This window comes from Mesoplodon mirus (assembly GCF_964341445.2).
Source record: "Mesoplodon mirus genome assembly, chromosome: 2".
Taxonomy (NCBI): Eukaryota; Metazoa; Chordata; class Mammalia; order Artiodactyla; family Ziphiidae; genus Mesoplodon; species Mesoplodon mirus.
In genome coordinates this window covers 7621486-7639867 of record NC_138977.1, presented here as the reverse complement: position 1 = coordinate 7639867, position 18382 = coordinate 7621486, and the positions used below count along the sequence as shown (strand labels likewise).

Sequence of the window (18382 nt, the reverse complement as noted above, 5' to 3'; positions counted from 1 at the left end):
TGCAACCAAATAAATAAATGAATAAATTAAAAAAAATACTAGTGGGTGACGGACTTCCCTGGTGGTCCAGTGGTTAGGACTCTGCACTTCCACTGCAGAGGGCACAGGTTCGATCCCTGATTGGGGAATTAAGATCCCGCATGCCAGGCAGTGCAGCCAAAAAAAAACAACTAGTGGGTGAAAGTTTGATTAGGAAAAGGATATTTACATAGTCTCAAAGTATCACCCCCATAAATGACTTACTTATTACAAAGGGAAAATAGCAACTTAGGGTGGAAAAACTTAATAGATACAACTTAAACTAACTGATCTAAATTCACATCAACAATATGGGATAAAGCAACACCATGTGCCTTTGTGACAAAACTTCTGTGGTATTCCTCTGTAAAATGGGTAATCTGACTCTAGTAAGAAACATGAGAAACATTCCACAAAATAAAAGGCCTGCACTTTTCAAAACTGCGAATGTCATGAAAGACTGAGGAACTCTGGGCATATACCCAGAGAAAACCATTAATTCAAAAAGACACATGCACCCCAACGTTCACTGCATCACTGTTTACAACAGCCAGGTCATGGAAACAACCTAAGTGTCCATGAACAGACGAAATGAATGGATAAAGAAGATGTGGTACATATATACAATGGAATATTACTCAGCTATAAAAAGGAACGAAATTGTGTCATTTGTAGAGACATGGATGGACCTAGAGGCTGTCATACAGAGTGAAGCAAGTCAGAATGAGAAAACAAATACCATATATTAACGCATATATGTGGAATCTAGAAAAATGGTACAGATGAACCGGTTTGCAAGGGAGAAACAGAGACACAGATGTAGAGAACAAACATATGGACACCAAGGGGGGAAAGCGGATGGGGGGGATGAATTGGGATACTGGGATTGACGTATACACACTAATATGTATAAAATAGATAACTAATAAGAACCTGCTGTATTTAAAAAAAAAAAAAAAAAAGACTGAGGAACTGTTCCAGAATAAAGGAGACTAAAGAAACTAAATGCAATGTGCGATCCTAGATTGAATTCTGGACCAGGAACAAAAAGGCTATAAAGGATATTACTCCAACAAATGGTGAAATCTGAGTAAGATTTTTCCCTTAGATATCAGTACTGTGTCCATGTAGATTTCCTAATTTTGTTAAGTGTGTGATGAATGTATAAATGAGTGTCCTTTTTCTTACAAAATACACACCAAGGTGTTTAGGGGTAAAAGGATACGGTATCTGGAACTTACTCTAAAGTGTTCAGAGAGAATACTAAAGCACATGTGGCAAAACAGTAACAATTTGTGAATCTGGGTGTAAGGTACATGTTTGGTTCTTTGTACTATTCTCTAACTTCTCTGTAAGCTTGAAATTTTTTCAAAATAAAAAGTTAAACACTCTGAAAGGGAAAAAAAAGTGATTAAAAATCCAAACACTCTATTAAAAGTGCGAATAAAGGGCTAACAAAACCCTTTCTCCTCCTACACTTGATCCTGGATTCACTTTGTTTCCCTGGAAATCCCAAAAAGGTGGAATGTCAGCTTGTTACCAGCAACACTGCTTATGATTTAAAAAAATTTTAAATGCCTCTTAATAGGTAGATGCATCTGGATTGAGAGAACTGTAAACTATAAATGCCTGATGGGAAGCCATACCACCTCTGGGCTTCCCTGAGTGTGGGATGACTTGTAACCACGTGTTCCTATTGCTGGGACTTGGAAGCCATGCCCCGGGGAGAAGTTCCTATGTGAGATGTAAGGCTCTTAAGCCAAGGCAGCTCCCACGCCCACATGCACAGGGCTGTTTCCACACACCTGAGCTGTGTGGGAGGCATGAGAGCGGTGGGTGGGTCACCTACTGCCATCAAGTTCGCCCCATTTACAATCAAACGTTAAATCCCTCATTTTTACTGAACATTCCAAGTCGGTTTCCACTTGAACTTCTAGGACAGGCTACTACAGACAGCTGGACTTTGTATTATCTATCGTATGTATCTTTCGTAGTAAGCTATCAGTCTTAAAAATATTTCTAGTCAGTAAGGATCTATTTATAAAAATACAGGACTAAATGTTTGACCAATGCATATCTAAAAAAATAGTTCCTGCAAGTTTCTAAAATTGTACGCCACACAGTTTCCCTGAATAAATCACTGAAATCTTGACAAACTATAAAAACACCCCATTCCTCAAAACCACTTTGGCCCTTCTGCTCTTAAGTTAGTTTCAAATTCTTCATTCTGCTTTTACTAAACTGATTATCTCAACCATTTAAAAATGTCTAAAACCAGAACCACCACTGAATTATAACAAGACATGGTAACGAAATGTAATACAGGTCCCTTGATTAGAACCTAGACTGGGGAGAAAAAAAAAAGCAATAAAGAATATTACTAGGATAGCAGAGAAAATTTTAATACAGACTATCTACTAAATAATAGTATTTTATCAATGTTAAGTTTCCTGAGTGTGATAGTATTGTGATATGCAGAGGAAACCCTTTGTTCTCAGGAGATACATGCTAAATGTTAAAGTAAGGGGGGAGGTTATGAAGCCAACAACTGTCAAATGGTTCAACAAATAAAACAGTAGCCTCGTGTTCACTGTTACTTTTCTTGCATTTTTTCTTTAAGTTTGCAATCTTTCAAAATAAAAAGCTGACAGAAAGGTTTACAATAAGTACACAGGCTGCTCTTCCTAAAGACTAGCTAATGGGGAGCCAAATCATAACCAGGTCATTTCACGAGCACAGAATCAGCAAAGAAAGTTAGAGATGATTCCTGAGTATAATGGCATCAGTCTGACTTATAAACAAGTCATGATCCGAAACCAGGATAATCTCTCCTCACTAAATATAAGTACGTGATCATTTAAGTTGTAGTAAGTCCTTATATATATATATAGGTTAGCCCAAAAGTGGACTCCACTCTGACTCCAATGCTTTATTCATTTTCATTATTCCTTTCCTACCAACTTTTTAGCATTTTAGGTGAAGTCTGGTAGAAACTGAATCTCCACAATTAGTAAAATTACATACCTCAACAAAAACCACACAGCTGTTATCAAACTCCCAATCTATACCTTTACCACACCAGATAAAATTTTAACATCTTCCTAAATAAGTGGAGAAACTTACCCATTTTCCTCAAATGGATGAAGTTAATCCTGACAGCCCATGTTATTAAATTTTCTGAACTGAAGTTATCTGCTAATTGTGATCCATTTAAATGAAAACATCTAATTTTTCTTAAGATCACAAAGTCTCAAATGAGAGACTAGCCACAGAGCTTTACGTTGCTTGACTAATTCCCTCCACCCCCAAATAGCCACAAGAAGGAGCGTTCTCTTAAATCAGCAAACAAAAAGCACATAGGTTAATAAAAGCCAAACTTCTAGCCATAAAGGGAGGGAGGGAGGGCAATACCATTAGGTCATTTAGGGGGTAACCAGAAATCAGGCTAAACAAGATGTCAAAAATACATCTGCTGGGCTTCCCTGGTGGCACAGTGGTTGAGAGTCTGCCTGCCGATGCAGGGGACACGGGTTCGTGCCCCGGTCTGGGAGGATCCCACATGCCACGGAGCGGCTGGGCCCGTGAGCCATGGCCGCTGAGCCTGCGCGTCCGGAGCCTGTGCTCCGCAACGGGAGAGGCCACAACAGTGAGAGGCCCGTGTACCGCAAAAAAAAAATAAATAAAAAAAATACATCTGCTGAACCCTGGGAAGTCAGAAAAGGCTGAATCAAGTACTAACAACCATGCCAGAGATAAATACTACACAAAAGCAAGTATGCAAATTATTTTAAAAGGCCATGTTCACACTATTTTAATCTAAAATCTTAACTCAGATCCTTCTTAACTCAATGTTACCGTTACTAACAAGGATGCTTCTTAGTCATGTGTAGATAAAACAGTAATCTCCTTGCAACTCCACTTAGCTTCACAGACACTGAGTGGTTGGTTTGTTGTCACACCACGGCAGCTGCCAGACTCCTCAGTGGACTCCTCTGCAAAGCCAAGTAACATATCTGAACCATCTGTGCCCTCAGGAAAAAAAAATATATATGTTCCAACTCAAAACTCTAACCATAAATGGCAAAAATTCTGAAGAAACTCTTCGCCGTTTCCTTGGGATCCAACACAAAGTGTTTTAAAATGGGTTTAAATTAAAAAAAAAAAAAGCTCACCAGGCTTTTAAACTTTCTCCTGTATTTTAATCTAGTATGACTGAATAAAAGTTAATAATGAACATTTTAAAACAACGTTAGCAAAGGTAACTGAATACTTAAGTTTGTGTAGTGGCTTCTTTTTTTCCTTGCCTTTCTTTTGGGAGGGTTGGTATCCAGTGAGACAGATGCCCTTTAGCCTTATCCTAAATACAATCTAGCCTCCCAACCCCTGAGTGCATCCTCTTTGACCCGTCATGAGGCCTCCCCACTGTCACCGGCTAAAGATAATCATAAAAGGCTTGGGTGGGAGTCGCTGCCCACCCCTGGCCCCGGAAGCCAGGGAAGCTGACACCTCCAGGAGCACCTGGTACGGGGCCTGGGCAGGAGCTCCGGCTGAAGGGCAGGAGCACTGGCCTCCACTGTGACTCAGGAGCTGTTCTGCGGGACGGGGCGAACACTGGCTAAAACAGCGATCGCGGGTGCTACCAGCATTGAGTTCCAGAGGTGCCAAACATCCTGCAACACATAGAGGAGAGTCCTACCTGAGAACTGACCCCGCCCCACCCCCTAAAAAACCGTCCCACCCAAACTGCCAACCGGACCCCTCCCTCTGCTGAGAAACACTGGAGGGGAACTGTAGCCAGCTTTACATAAGTTGTTTCCCACTAACATAACCCATCAGCCCATCAATGGATGGATAAGCAAAATGGGACATATACATACAATGGAAGATTATTCCACCTGAAAAAGGAAGGGAATTCTGACATATACTACAACAGGGATGAACCTGAAGGACATTATGCTAAGTGAAGTAAGAGTCTCACACACATACACGCACACACAAAACCAACAAATACTGCATGATTCCAGTCATATGAGGTACAGGAGTCAAACTCATAGAAGCAGAGAGTAGAATGGTGGTTGCCCGGCCCTGGTGGGGGAGGGTGGGATGAAGAGTTATTGTTTAACGGGTATAAAGTTTCAATTTTACAAGATGAAAAGAGTTCCGAGGATGGTTGGGGAAACGACTGCCCCACACTACGAAAGTATTTAATACCACTGAACTATCCACTTCAAGACGGTTAAGATGAAAAATTTTATGTGCATTTTACCACAATAAAAAAAATTAGAAAAAGAATTAAATCAAAACTAAAAATAAATAAACCATTAGGTAAACTGTATACCTTTCCAAGGTGATTCTACCAAATAAGTCAAACCCCATCTGTGTCAGAAATTCGTAGGGCTGAAATGCCTTCAAAGGCATCTATCTAATCCAGTATCCCCCATTTTATAGATGAGGGAAGCTGAGGACGAGAGATATTAAATGACTTAAAAAAAATTTTACTATGTCAGGAATTCACAGACAAATCTGAGACTAGATTCAAACCCACCCTTCCAGCTCCTTGTTCTATACTCTACCTAAAGTACACCTGTTTAAAATTTTAAGAGAGTGTGTGTATGTTTCTATTTATATATGTCAGACCTCTATATCCCCATAATTTGTGATATGTACAAGATTGTTTTAAAGACTAGAAAATGGCAGTGATTTTTACTAGTTACCTCATAAGAAAAGATAAGTGTGGTTAACAAAAGAAAATGCATATAAAAGCTAAAATATAATTAACTATATAAGCAAATGTTTTTTTCCTGAACAATTTGCCTTTTGCTATTACAGTTTGGTCTGCAGTTCCACCACTGCTCCTGTACTACAAAACAACCCCTGTTCATCTACCACAAAATTTAAAGCCTATAGATTCATTTTACTTAAACTTGGGCCCCCAAATGTTAAATATTGCCATCTTTTCAGATCTGAGCAGCACAACTGAAGAACTTGGAAGCTTAGCCAGATTTGCTTTTGATTTTAAATACTAGGGTCAAGTTTGTCGCCAGTAACCTAAACTGAAGGACAAATTCCTTAGGGAGAGAACTGTACTATAAACTAGAGATTTTAGGACCTAAAAGGACGAGGACTTGTTCCCAAGCAGCACTCTGCTCTCCCAATACACCACCAGATGCATACTATACGTTTCTCATCAGTGTTTCTTATAAAGATGAAATTTGATTTTTCCTTATTTACCCTTGAATGTCCTATCTGTTCTTATAGAGGTCTAATTAATTCCCTATATTATACATAGGCAGTCCAATCCCAAAGCAGGCTCTCTTCACACCTGCAGGGCAGAGGATCCTTAAGAAAAAAAAAAAATTCAGTAATGACATGCACAGAAAGAGAAAGACAAGAAGTTACAGGTCCTGAAAAGCAATGCTTGAGGAACACACAATGACTCATTTGTGCAGATACACCATCAAAGAACTAAAAGAACTTACATGAAGCTGAGCTCAAATAAACCAAAGGTTGTATTTTGTGTTTTACCTGGAGATTGCTGCTTTTTCCATTATTTCCTGCTGAATGAGCCCGGATGGCTCAATGACATCCAGGATAATTATACTCCACAACTTGTCTGATTTTGGCCTTTGCAACACAGCAGATTCATCTTCCACGTGTCTCAGCCAAAACTCAAGTGTTTCTTTAGGAAAGTGATTGGCTTCAGATATGAGGTCCAGAGTCATACGATGCTGGTCTTTCTCCACAGAACTGTAAGGTTTAACCTGCCCGAGCATCCCAGCAATTATAGGCAGAATAGAGAAGCCCTCAGACACATCTAACACATACAAAGGCTCAGGGACGCTCTGTTCAGAATTATTCTGTCCACTTGCACAGCTCATCTCGTTATTCTGACACTGAGTATCCATGGCCTGACCCCGTTTCTCCAGAGTCAGTGAAGACAACACTTTCTTCATTGCCATTTTAAAGCCTTCATGGTATGGGATGTTATTAAGCAAAGCAATTTCTGTGGATTCCAATACACAAGTCTGCTCCACAGCATCTGGTTTACTGGTCTGAAGATTGGCCAGGGCACTACAGAGTTCAGCCTCATTTCCTAAAGGCAGCAAGTCTTTATTCTTGGTAAAACTTTTCCCAACATCCACTTCATGTTCCGAATTGAAGACACTGATACTCTGGATTCTTAAGTAACAATCTTGACAAGACACTTCCATCATCACCTGGTCCCCAGGCTTTATCCAGTAGTCTTCATAAAACAGGAAGAAAGAAAAAAGATTGTAATTGATGAATATGAGTGTGTATAAGTCTGAGGATCACACAAACACCTCTGTCCTCCTGTCATTTTTTAAACCACGACAGGAAGGATTGCATCTATTGACTTAAAAGAATTAAGTGAATTAATCTATTCATTTCAAAAAAAAAAAAAACCAAAAAAACAAAACTAGGAAAATCCCTCCAGCTTTACATAGTGAAAAACTGAGGTTAGAAGATCCAATTGACTTACAGCATAATAGAGAGATTCAAGAGATCATTATTGGACCTTAACTATCAGTATTATAGTGCTTTTACTCTCATCACTAGGTACCATCAATGTCCCCAAATTGGAGGGTGGGGGAAGGACTACAGGGGACTTTCAATCTTTGGTAATGAAGCCAACAATAACAAAGATAGATGCAATTCAGGGATCAGCACCAAACCTCACTTTAGCTTAAAGGGACATTCTTTTCTCTACGAGAAATTTCCAAAAGAACAAGGCAGCATTCAGTAGCACCTTGTCAGTAATATCTCCTAACTGTAAGTACTTAGATATTCTTGCATGTTTAGGAATTTGAAAATATAAGGAAGGACTAAGTCCTACAATAAAGACTGTATCAGGCTCTTATCCATGAGCTTTCACACGTCGTAAAACTTTAAAGTGTAAATGTATAATTGCAATTCCTTCTTATTAGCCATAGAGCCAGTTGGAAATACAGTTGCTATTCTTGTGTTTACACATTTAAAATATCCTTTCCCAAAGAAGGACTTTTTTTAAAAAAAATACCATCTAAGTTACTGAAAGAGAGTTAGAATAAGCAAAATTTTAAAGTAAGTGCTATTTATTGAGTGCCAGTCACTATGGTAGGCATTTTATACCTAGTATGTCTAATAATTCCTACCACAATCCTGCAACATAGGCAGCATCCTCCCTTTTTTTTTCTTTTGGCCACGCCGCACAGCTTGCAGGGTCTTAGTTCTCCAACCAGGGACTGAACCCAGGCCCTAGGCAGTGAAAGCGCAGAGTCCTAACCACTGGACCAACAAAGAATTCCCAGCATCATCCCACCTTTATACATCACATAACAAAAGCTCTACGAAATAACCAGCAAGGCCTGCCAGGAAGTCAGTAAGTAGCCAAGACCCAATTTCAAATCTACCTGACTCCAAAACCCACACTGGCCACAATACTATATTGATTCCATGACTTAATGACCTTGCCAAATTAGATCCTTAATTAAGAGACTTATATAGAAGTAAGTATTTATTACCTTCCAGTTTTAAAAAGGTAGAATTTTTCTATGTAATACAACTGCTGTAAACTATATTGAAACCCATAAAATTGCTAGTGAAAAATTTCTAAACAAAAAATATCTTTGATATAAGACATCCGTAAGTAAGTCCATGGATTCATGAACTCTAAACTGCAAAATTCTGTACTTCTATGAGTATGCATATTTCTAGGACCTGGGGCTCCACAGATGCTATCAGATTCTGTAAGTGGTAAGAATTCCTGCACTAAAAGCAGGACTTCTCCGCTATGTTCCATAAAACATGGACTAGCTTTTCTCTTATTTACTGATAACTAGAATAATCAGAGCTGAAGAAATGATTTAATGATAGATATTTTTGAGTGGTATGCAGCAGAGTTGTGTTTTAGTCTTTTTTTTTTTAATATTGGAATATAGTTGATTAACAATGCTGTTAGTTTCAGGTGTACAGCAGAGAGATTCATTTATACATATACATGTATCTAGTTCTTTTTCAAATTCTTTTCCCATTTAGGTTATTACAGAGTATTGAGCAGAGTTCCCTGTGCTATACAGTAGGTCCTGTTGGTCATCTATTTTAAATACAGCAGTGTGTACATGTCGATTTTAGTCTCTCTTCTTAACCACATATATTAATTATTTAAAACTACTTTTAAAAAAGGAAAAGAAAATTCTGAAAGATTTAACCAATCTCCCTTGACTGGAAACTTCATATTCATAGTGAATTTTCTGACACTGACTCAAATGCTTAGAGGATTAAAAAAAAAAGTTTTAAAAAACAACAACAACAAAAATTAGACAAGATATACCTGCAAGGTCATGTACGGGGTAGACAGCCTGTTCCCAGCATGTTTCCTCACTAGGACTTGTGGATAAACTGTGTTCATCATCAAGCTGGAGCACAAACCAAACCACAATAGCATCGAGTATGCCTTCTTTAGTAACAGGGATACCAATTTTATCAGGTTTTTTAGTTGCAAGACTTTTTAATTCCTGACAAAAATGTTAAAGGAATAAGAGGATTTTAGACATTCATTATATACTTGCCCCAATATCGTATCCATTCCCATTTCTGTAAGTTCTCAGTCCTGCCCAGCGCCCTTAGAGGATCGGTATCTTGGCACACCTACAACCATTTAAGGCATGCTGGATGGGAAGCTCTGATATATGGTATATGGTAGTGAGTACCATACAGTTATTACAGACAATGAGGCAGACACATATTACTGATGTAGAAAGAAGTCCATGACATAGTGTTGAATGAGGGTAGCGAGTGGCAAAGCAATAGAGATTATTTTGTTTTAAAAAAGTGTGTGGGGCTTCCCTGGTGGCACAGTGGTTGAGAGTCCGCCTGCCGATGCAGGGGACACGGGTTCGTGCCCCGGTCCGGGAAGATCCCACATGCCGCGGAGTGGCTGGGCCCGTGAGCCATGGCCGCTGAGCCTGCGCGTCCAGAGCCTGTGCTCCGCGACGGGCGAGGCCACAACAGTGAGAGGCCCGCGTACCGCAAAAAAAAAAAAAGTGTGTGTGTGTGTGTGTGTGTAGAGGATTAGAAAAGCAAGTCTGAAAAGATGTATTTCAACTGGTGACCTGGAGAAAGAAGGGCCTAGATTTTAAAAAGGAAAAAATATACTTTTTCTTCTTCCTTTCTACTGTATTACTTGGAAATGTTAAACAGGCAGATATTATTTTCAAAAATAAAGTCTTAATAAGGTGTTTTCATGTGTGCGTGGCAAAGAAAAATTAAAATAAGAAAAGGATAGCTCTGGAGTACTCAGCAGCTATGATTGTACTGTTCCCCACTGGAAGGTTGCTACATCAGAAAAGAAATGCTTGTGAAGCTCAGCCAAAGTAATCAATGCCAAAGTGTTAATTTAGTTCCACACCACCTCAAAAAACAAAAAACAAAAAACCTAGTAACAATTAATAGGAGAAAGCTTTCATTAAATTACAAAGATCTTAGGCTAAAATGACCCTCACAGAGTCTTCTGTACGCAGGCAAGTTTCATCTCAAAAGCTTAATGTACTTAAACATTTAACCTTACAGGAAGATCTCCAGAGAAGGACTCGATGTACCCTTTCTCAGTTTCCTTGGGCTCTTTCTTTGTGCAGTGCACCCCTCCACCACCCACACAGACACACCAGGGTGACGGCAACTTGTCCTGGTTTGCCCAAGACTGTCTCTGGGGAACCCCTCCATCCTGGCAAGCCAAGATGGCTGGTCACATACAACCTAGAGAGCTGAATTACGTTTCATTTCAAGGAATACTGTTAATTTGAAATGGCAGGATGACACAGAGAAGAGTCAGAAGACCTAGGTTATAACTCCTGCCCCTACATTCATATTTGGGGGGAATTAATGTAAGCTATAGTTTCTTCATCTGTATAGCACAGGATAATTTTAACTGTATTGCAACACTGTTTTAAGAGCCACCTAAGAATACCCATGAAAGCACCAGGCACACTGTACATTCCCAAAAACCTTAGAGATTTTTTTCTCTGTATTTACAGTAAGTAAATAATTTCAGGAGGGAATTCTGGTTACCGTTTAATCATTTTCTTTACACAGTCAGTGGAATCCCACGCAAACTCATAAAATAAGACTGTCCTATGTATTAACTATTTAAAATAATGCATGAAATTTAATGCTTAAAAACAGTAACCGGGGCTTCCCTGGTGGTGCAGTGGTTAAGAATCTGCCTGCCAATGCAGGGGACACAGGTTCAAGCCCTGGTCTGGGAAGATCCCACATGTTGCGGAGCAACTAAGCCCGTGCACAACTACTGAGCCTGTGCTCTAGAGCCCGCGAGCCACAACTACTGAAGCCCGCGCGCCTAGAGCCCGTGCTCCGCAACAAGAGAGGCCACCACAATGAGAAGCCCTCACACGGCAAGGAAGAGTAGCCCCCACTCGCCACAACTAGAAAAAGCCCGTGCAGCTACGAAAACCCAACGCAGCCAAAAATAAAACCAAATAAATAAATAAATGTATATATATTAGAAAAAAAACAGTAATTGAACTTTTACTTTTACCTGAAGATTGTTGAAATCTACTGTCATAAGTTCAAAGCATTCTGTCAAAGCCAAATATCCCCCAGGAACTCGACTCATCTTTTCGGTTGTATAAGGTTCAATTGTTTCTTCAGCATCTACGGAAGAATAAGCTGGACTCTGAAATTTCACACTGGTTGGCAAACAGATCCCAGCAATGTCCTTAATACCCACCCTGGTAGGAGGGTGAATAAGAGAGGAAAAGGAGAAAGACGGGTTTGGTTTTTTGTGTTTTGTTTTTTTTAAGAATCAAGTAACACCATCTAAATTGAATCCAGCAAAAATAAATATAAAAATGCAATAAAGCTTCATAGAAAAAGGTTTCTTAAACACAGTTATAAACACAATCACTAACTATAAAGGAAAACAAATGATAAATAAGTGTACATTAAAATTAAGAACTCTGCTCATCAAAAGATATCCAGGAAGAAAGTAAAAAGGCAAGCCACTGAGTAGGAGAAGAGATGTGTAATACATTTTACTCAACAAAGGGCAAATATCCAAAATATAGTTTTAAATTCCCACAATAAAAGAAACACAAAAATAGGCAAAAGACTTAGACACTGTACAAAAGAACATATCCAAACGACCAATAAGCATATGAAAAGTTAGTCACCAGGGAAATGAAGTTAAAGCCATACTACACAACCACCAGAATGGGGAAAGTAAGCGTTGTAAGAATAGTTTCATGCACTATTGGTAGGAATAGAAAATTAACAAGACCATTCTGGAAGACTTTCGTAGTTCCTGCTCAGGCTGAACGTGAGTATTCTAGATTCACTCTTAATATGGGAACCTCAGAGTGTCTGACATTTGCACTTTTAGGAACATAGCCAACAGAAATTCATACATACCACCACCAAAAGAATGTTCAAGAATGTTTATAGGGGCTTCCCTGGTGGCGCAGTGGTTGAGAATCTGCCTGCTAAAGCAGGGGACACGGGTTCGAGCCCTGGTCTGGGAGGATTCCGCATGCCACGGAGCAGCTAGGCCCGTGAGCCACAACTACTGAGCCTGTGCGTCTGGGGCCTGTGCTCCGCAACGAGAGGCCCGCGCACCATGATGAAGAGTGGCCCCCGCTTGCCACAGCTGGAGAAAGCCCTCGCACAGAAATGAAGACCCAACACAGCAAAAATAAATAAATAAATAAAACCACATTAGAGAATGGCTGAAAACACTTAAAAAAAAAAAAAAAAAAAAGAATGTTTATAGCTGTGCTATTTCCAATACTCCCCAAACTGGATATAACCTAAATGTCCATCACCAGCAAAATGGAGGAATGCACTGTGGTGTATTCATACAAGGATGGACAGTAGTTGCCTACTAGTGAGGCTTTGGGATGATTTTTCTGTTCTTCTTTTACTCATCAGTATTTCTTAAAATGTAAATATGTTACATTTAACACTATCAAGTTATCAGATGGAGGGCCTCCTTAAAAAGTCCCAAAAGGGCTTCCCTGGTGGCGCAGTGGTTGAGAGTCCACCTGCCGATGCAGGGGACACGGGTTCGTGCTCCGGTCCGGGAGGATCCCACATGCCGTGGTGCAGCTGGGCCCGTGAGCCATGGCCGCTGAGCCTGCGCGTCCGGAGCCTGTGCTCCGCAGCGGGACAGGCCACAACAGTGAGAGGCCCGCGTACCGCAAAAAAAACAAAAAAAAAAGTCCCAAAAAACTATGGATCAATATTTTAACAAAATAAAAAAATTCATTCATGTTCAAGAAAAAAATGTAACCAAGAAACTTCTATAACTAAAAAAATTTTTCACCTGTATCACACGTGATAAATCTCAGAATCTCAAGCATAGAAAGATCCTAAAATTTCATCCCACCCAACCAGAAAACATTATAATATCAGTAGTTATTAAGAGGAGAAAAATGGGAGAAATGAAATTATTTTCACATTGGAAATTTTTACTTCACTTTCTCTAAAATCAGTCTTAACTTAGTATTTTTCTCATGAATCTATCACACATCAAAAGGATAATAAGTGGTATCAAAATTAATTTTCCACTAGAAAACTGAAAGCTGATTTTAATCCTAGAGTTCTATTTTCGAAGAAAGTTTAAAAAAAGCAAAAAGAAAATTAAGACTGGAATAAACGTCATGAATTTAAAGGTCAGAAAACTACACATTCTCATCTGAATAAAGGTCCACTAAATAACCTCTGAAGTACAGTCTACGCCTTAAAATTACTATTTTTTAATATTTACTATTTAAATAATCACTTACCTATGATGTCTTCTTATCTCTGCACATTCTACTGCCATCCCAAATATAACAGCACTTGCCGGTATAACTTTCCCATATTTTTCACAATTACCATTTTCACCTTTGGTCTAAAAATATAACAATAAAAATTATATTCTGTTATACTTATGTCAAAATATGTGTGTATGATGGCAAGCTATGAAAATTTATCAGAAAAAAGCTCAAAAAAACAATAATTAAGATAAGCAGGCCTTCCCTGGTGGCACAGTGGTTAAGAATCCGCCTGCCAATGCAGAGAACACGGGTTTGAGCCCTGGTCCAGGAAGATCCCACATGCCACAGAGCAACTAATCCTGTGCGCCACAACTACTGAGCCTGCACTCTAGAGCCCGCGAGCCACAACTACTGAGCCTATGTGCCACAAATACTGAAGCCCGTGCGCCTAGAGCCTGTGCTCCACAACAAGAGAAGCCACCACGATGAGAAGCCTGTGCACCGCAACAAAGAGTAGTCCCCACTTGCTGCCACTAGAGAAAGCCTGTGCGCAGCAATGAAGACCCAATGCAGCCAAAAATAAATAAATTAAAATAAATAACTTAAAAAAAATAAAGTGCTCATCGTGGAAAAGGCAGAAGTTTATTAAAAAAGATAAGCAGGTTAAGGGGTTTTTTTCCTTTAAAAGTTTTTTATTTTCATTGGTGTGTGTGGGTGTGTGTGTGTGTGTGTGTGTGTACACATATATATATATATATATATTTTTTTTTTTCCCCAGTACAAATAGGAAGGAAGGGAGGGAGGGAGGTGGGGAGCTAGAAGTCTCTAAGTCTGCACACAACAAAAGACTATTCAGCATGACTTTAACTGAGAGGCCAAAATCACCATTACCTACTTGAAAAACAAACTGCTCTTCTTGCAACCTTTCATTAGCTATTTTAAATCCAAATCATTTTCTGTAAGTATTAAATTCTTATTAAATGTTAAAATCCTTTCATTTATAATACATATATATAAACCAAATCTACAATTTACTGGGCCACAGTAGAGGATTTCAATGCAAAATATAACTTGGCCATTATAAAAATCAGTCCTGTCCAAGCAGTGGCCTGGGTTCAACTCGTACCTTAAAACTATACCACGCCAGTTATCACTATATTCCCTTTTGATAATCTGCCAAAAAATACAAGCAGTGAAGGCTGTGAGACTGAAAGTACTTCCCTTTCTCAACCCTACTCAACAATTCCATAGTCAATCCCTTCATAACGTAATCTCAATTCCTAAGAATTCTGTCCTGGAGTGTTTTTTGCCTATATACACCATTTGGGCACACAAGTATACACTGCACTATGTTATTAAACGTTTTTTCACACTGATTTCTTTCCAACAGGGCAGTATGCACCTCAAGAGTGGGACGTATCTCACACTGATTTGCAATTAAGCTAGGGGCTCAATAAATTATCTACTGAATAATGAATTCTTAATCAAATGTAAGTGTTTTCATGCTGCTTACCTTTGGCTGCAAAAGTAAATGCTCCCATGCATGAATCAAACTCTCCACAATTCCTTCTCCAAATAAACCTGCATCGACAGTTTCTGTTACAACAAGGGACACTCTATAGAATGATTTTTTAAAAATATATGTAAGTAAAATATCATGCTATTTATATAAAAGATGTCAAAGCTGAGAGCAGAAAGGAAGAGTATATTATAGCAACAGTTCCTATGTAAAATTTTCTAATACATTTTGTGTTGAGTATCTACCCTTGAATCTTGAGGAAGGTTCGGGCTCCTCTGTTCTCCACCGGCAGCTTCGTGGCGGGGACAGTAGTGGGAGTACACAACCTTCACTTGACCCCCTGCCTCTTGGATTATCCTTTCATTGCCTAAGTCCTAAGGAGTGGTTCATACCCATTACCTTTACCAGTCCCCCTCCTTCACCCTGAGTAACTGGACTTCTATCCCCAACACTCTATAAAAATACTCTCTACCGCCAGTGACTCCCCGACTTACCGAAATGAATACTCTTTCTTGGTTCTAATTTTCCTTGATCTGTAAATAACATTTAGTGCGGGTGAGGAGGCCTGCCCCTCAGAATCCTTCCTCTACCTCTGCTGTGCTTACCTCTACACGCTGCGTGTCCCTCTCCTGGTACTTCTCTTGCTTTACCCACACCTGTGAGTTTTCACAAAAGCCTAATCCACAGAGCTCTGATATTCTAGAAAATTTCACGCAAAGACACACCAAAAAAATGTCTCCCTTCTCTGAACCTCTTCACTACTTACTGCCAGTATCGTTCATTTGTGTAATTAGAAGATAAAGATATTTTCACGAATATCCCTTATCTTCCTATCTAGACTGTAGGTGCCTTGAGGGCAGACACAACTTGGGTATCCCCTACAGTGCCTAAGCCAAGTATTATATATATTCACAAAATTTTCAATATTTATGATTGCAAATATTTAGAACGTGGAAGGTACCTCAAATCATCTATTCCAACATCTTCAAGTCTCTAGATTTGCTCAAGGTCAAACTACATTATTATTAATTATTATTACTGAACCATATCTCTTAATTCAAAGCCAACAGATCCTTCTACACCACCACCTGTGACAAAAATGTAGATTAAATTAACGTAACTTTGATTCATGCTCCGGACTGAATTGTGTACCACCAAAATTCACGCTGAAGCCCCAACTCCCAGCGTGACTATGCTTGGACATAGGATCCTTACGAGTTAATTAAGGTTCAGTGAGATCATAAGGGTGAAGTCCTAACCTGATAGGGCGTGTGTCCTTAAAAAAGTGGAGGAGACAGCAGTGACCCCTCTCTCCTCACATGCACAGAGGACAGGCCACGTAAGGACGCACAGGAAGGCCATCTGCAAAGCTAGGAAGAGAGCTCCCATCAGAAACCAAATTCGCCAGCACCCATGATCATGGACTTCTAGCCTCCAGAGCTGTGAGAAAATAAATGTCTGTAGTTTAAGCTACCTGGTCTGGTATTTTGTTAATAGCAGTCCGAGCAGACTAAGACAACTGAGGACACTGTTTATTTCTATAAAATGGTATAATATCTGCCTCAACAATCTAACAGGACTTCTTTCATGAGAACAGATGTAGAGACCATTGGAAAGCATAACTATTATGTAAATATAAATATTATCATACATATATGGAAAAAGACTTTTTAAAATCATAGTCTCAATGATGAGGGTATAAAAAAGCCCTGTTTCAATGTAAGCTGAATTTAAGTAAGATGAAAAGACAGACTACCCAGGAGAGGTAGTAAAGCAAGTGCTACTCAGAGAAAACTCTGTATCTAAAATGATAGTTTACTGGACCAGATGATTTTTAAATCCCCTCTAGCTCTAAAATTCCATCCCCTTGTGATATGGATCAAGGTGAAATAACATACTAAAAAGCGAAGACTTATGAGATAATATTCAAAGCATTTGAAGGGCCCAAGCCAAAATACATTCATTGACAGCTGACGCTTCCAAAGCCAAAGCCTATCCTTCATTTTAGCCAGGGATATTAACACCAAATGTGATTAAGCCCATCAAGCTTCATCTACTCACGCATTATTCTTAAGTACAAATTTTAAAGTTATTGACCACACAGAAGGACTAGAACACTGAAATTAACAAAGGTAAAGTAACTTGCTAAAGCGGAAGCTTATGTATTAAATCCCTTGCCACAAAGTTTTCTCAAGATCTTTGCATCTCTTTTATCAAGAATATGACCTTACTATGAAAATCAATCTTATGCTAAACTGTCCTATATCTGCATCTTTACAATATAAGGGTTTTAGCATTTTTGTTGGGACTAGAAATGTGAATATCTTAATTTTTTTTAAAAAATAGTGGATTATAAACACTAAAATTAGTTCATATTATAATACCTTTCAGGAATGTGTTTTGGAATTTCTATGTCAAGCGACTTCATATGTAAGAGTTTGATCCCTGCTTCCATCTCGTTTGCTGCCACTACATCACAGGCAAGTTCATACATGGTCTTGGATAACTCACAGGCATACACCAAGTGTGCTCCAGCTTTTTTAGCAAACATGCTACAAGAGGAAAAAGTGTTCCATCAAGAAAAAATAATCTACTGTAATTTTTCAAATTTTAGTGGAATTATAATGCTTAAACATGAGGTTTTCCTTTTATTTTTTAACACAACCATTATTCGCTCTGCATTTTAAAAAATGAACTAATATTCTTGTCAAGCAATAAATCATACAATAAATCATGACATTCACCTTATTAAAACACAACTGGCATGCAGAATGCCAATTAACTTTAAACAACTAGATTCAACCAGAATGTTAATGTAAAAAGTACTCTTAAAATTCATTATTTAAAATTTCAATGATAATCCCCAATTTTTCTTGGTGGTTATGTCGAGTTCTTAATTAAGTAAAAGTTATAGTGAAAAATACAATAATAATAGTTCCATGAATAATCATAACAAGATTATGAGAAATAAACTCTACTTTTAAATTCTCCTGTTAAAAGTTTCCATATTTGGTACAATCCTTAATTTACATTAGTATATATGTATACATAATTAAAACACAATTCCAACAAA

At 38.7% G+C, this 18382-nt stretch overlaps 1 protein-coding gene across 1 annotated transcript in view; it reads right to left on the bottom strand.

Moving 5' to 3' along the window:
* The window catches only part of PRMT9 (protein arginine methyltransferase 9), a 30674-nt gene that overhangs the window by 7093 nt on the left and 5199 nt on the right, over positions 1-18382 (bottom strand). The window contains exons 4-9 of the mRNA XM_082611177.1: positions 17694-17861; positions 15304-15406; positions 13818-13924; positions 11573-11765; positions 9350-9533; positions 6544-7261 (exon numbers count right to left, since the gene is read on the bottom strand). Coding sequence (XP_082467303.1) covers positions 6544-7261; positions 9350-9533; positions 11573-11765; positions 13818-13924; positions 15304-15406; positions 17694-17861 — 1473 coding nt within the window. The remainder of the gene's footprint in view (positions 1-6543; positions 7262-9349; positions 9534-11572; positions 11766-13817; positions 13925-15303; positions 15407-17693; positions 17862-18382) is intronic.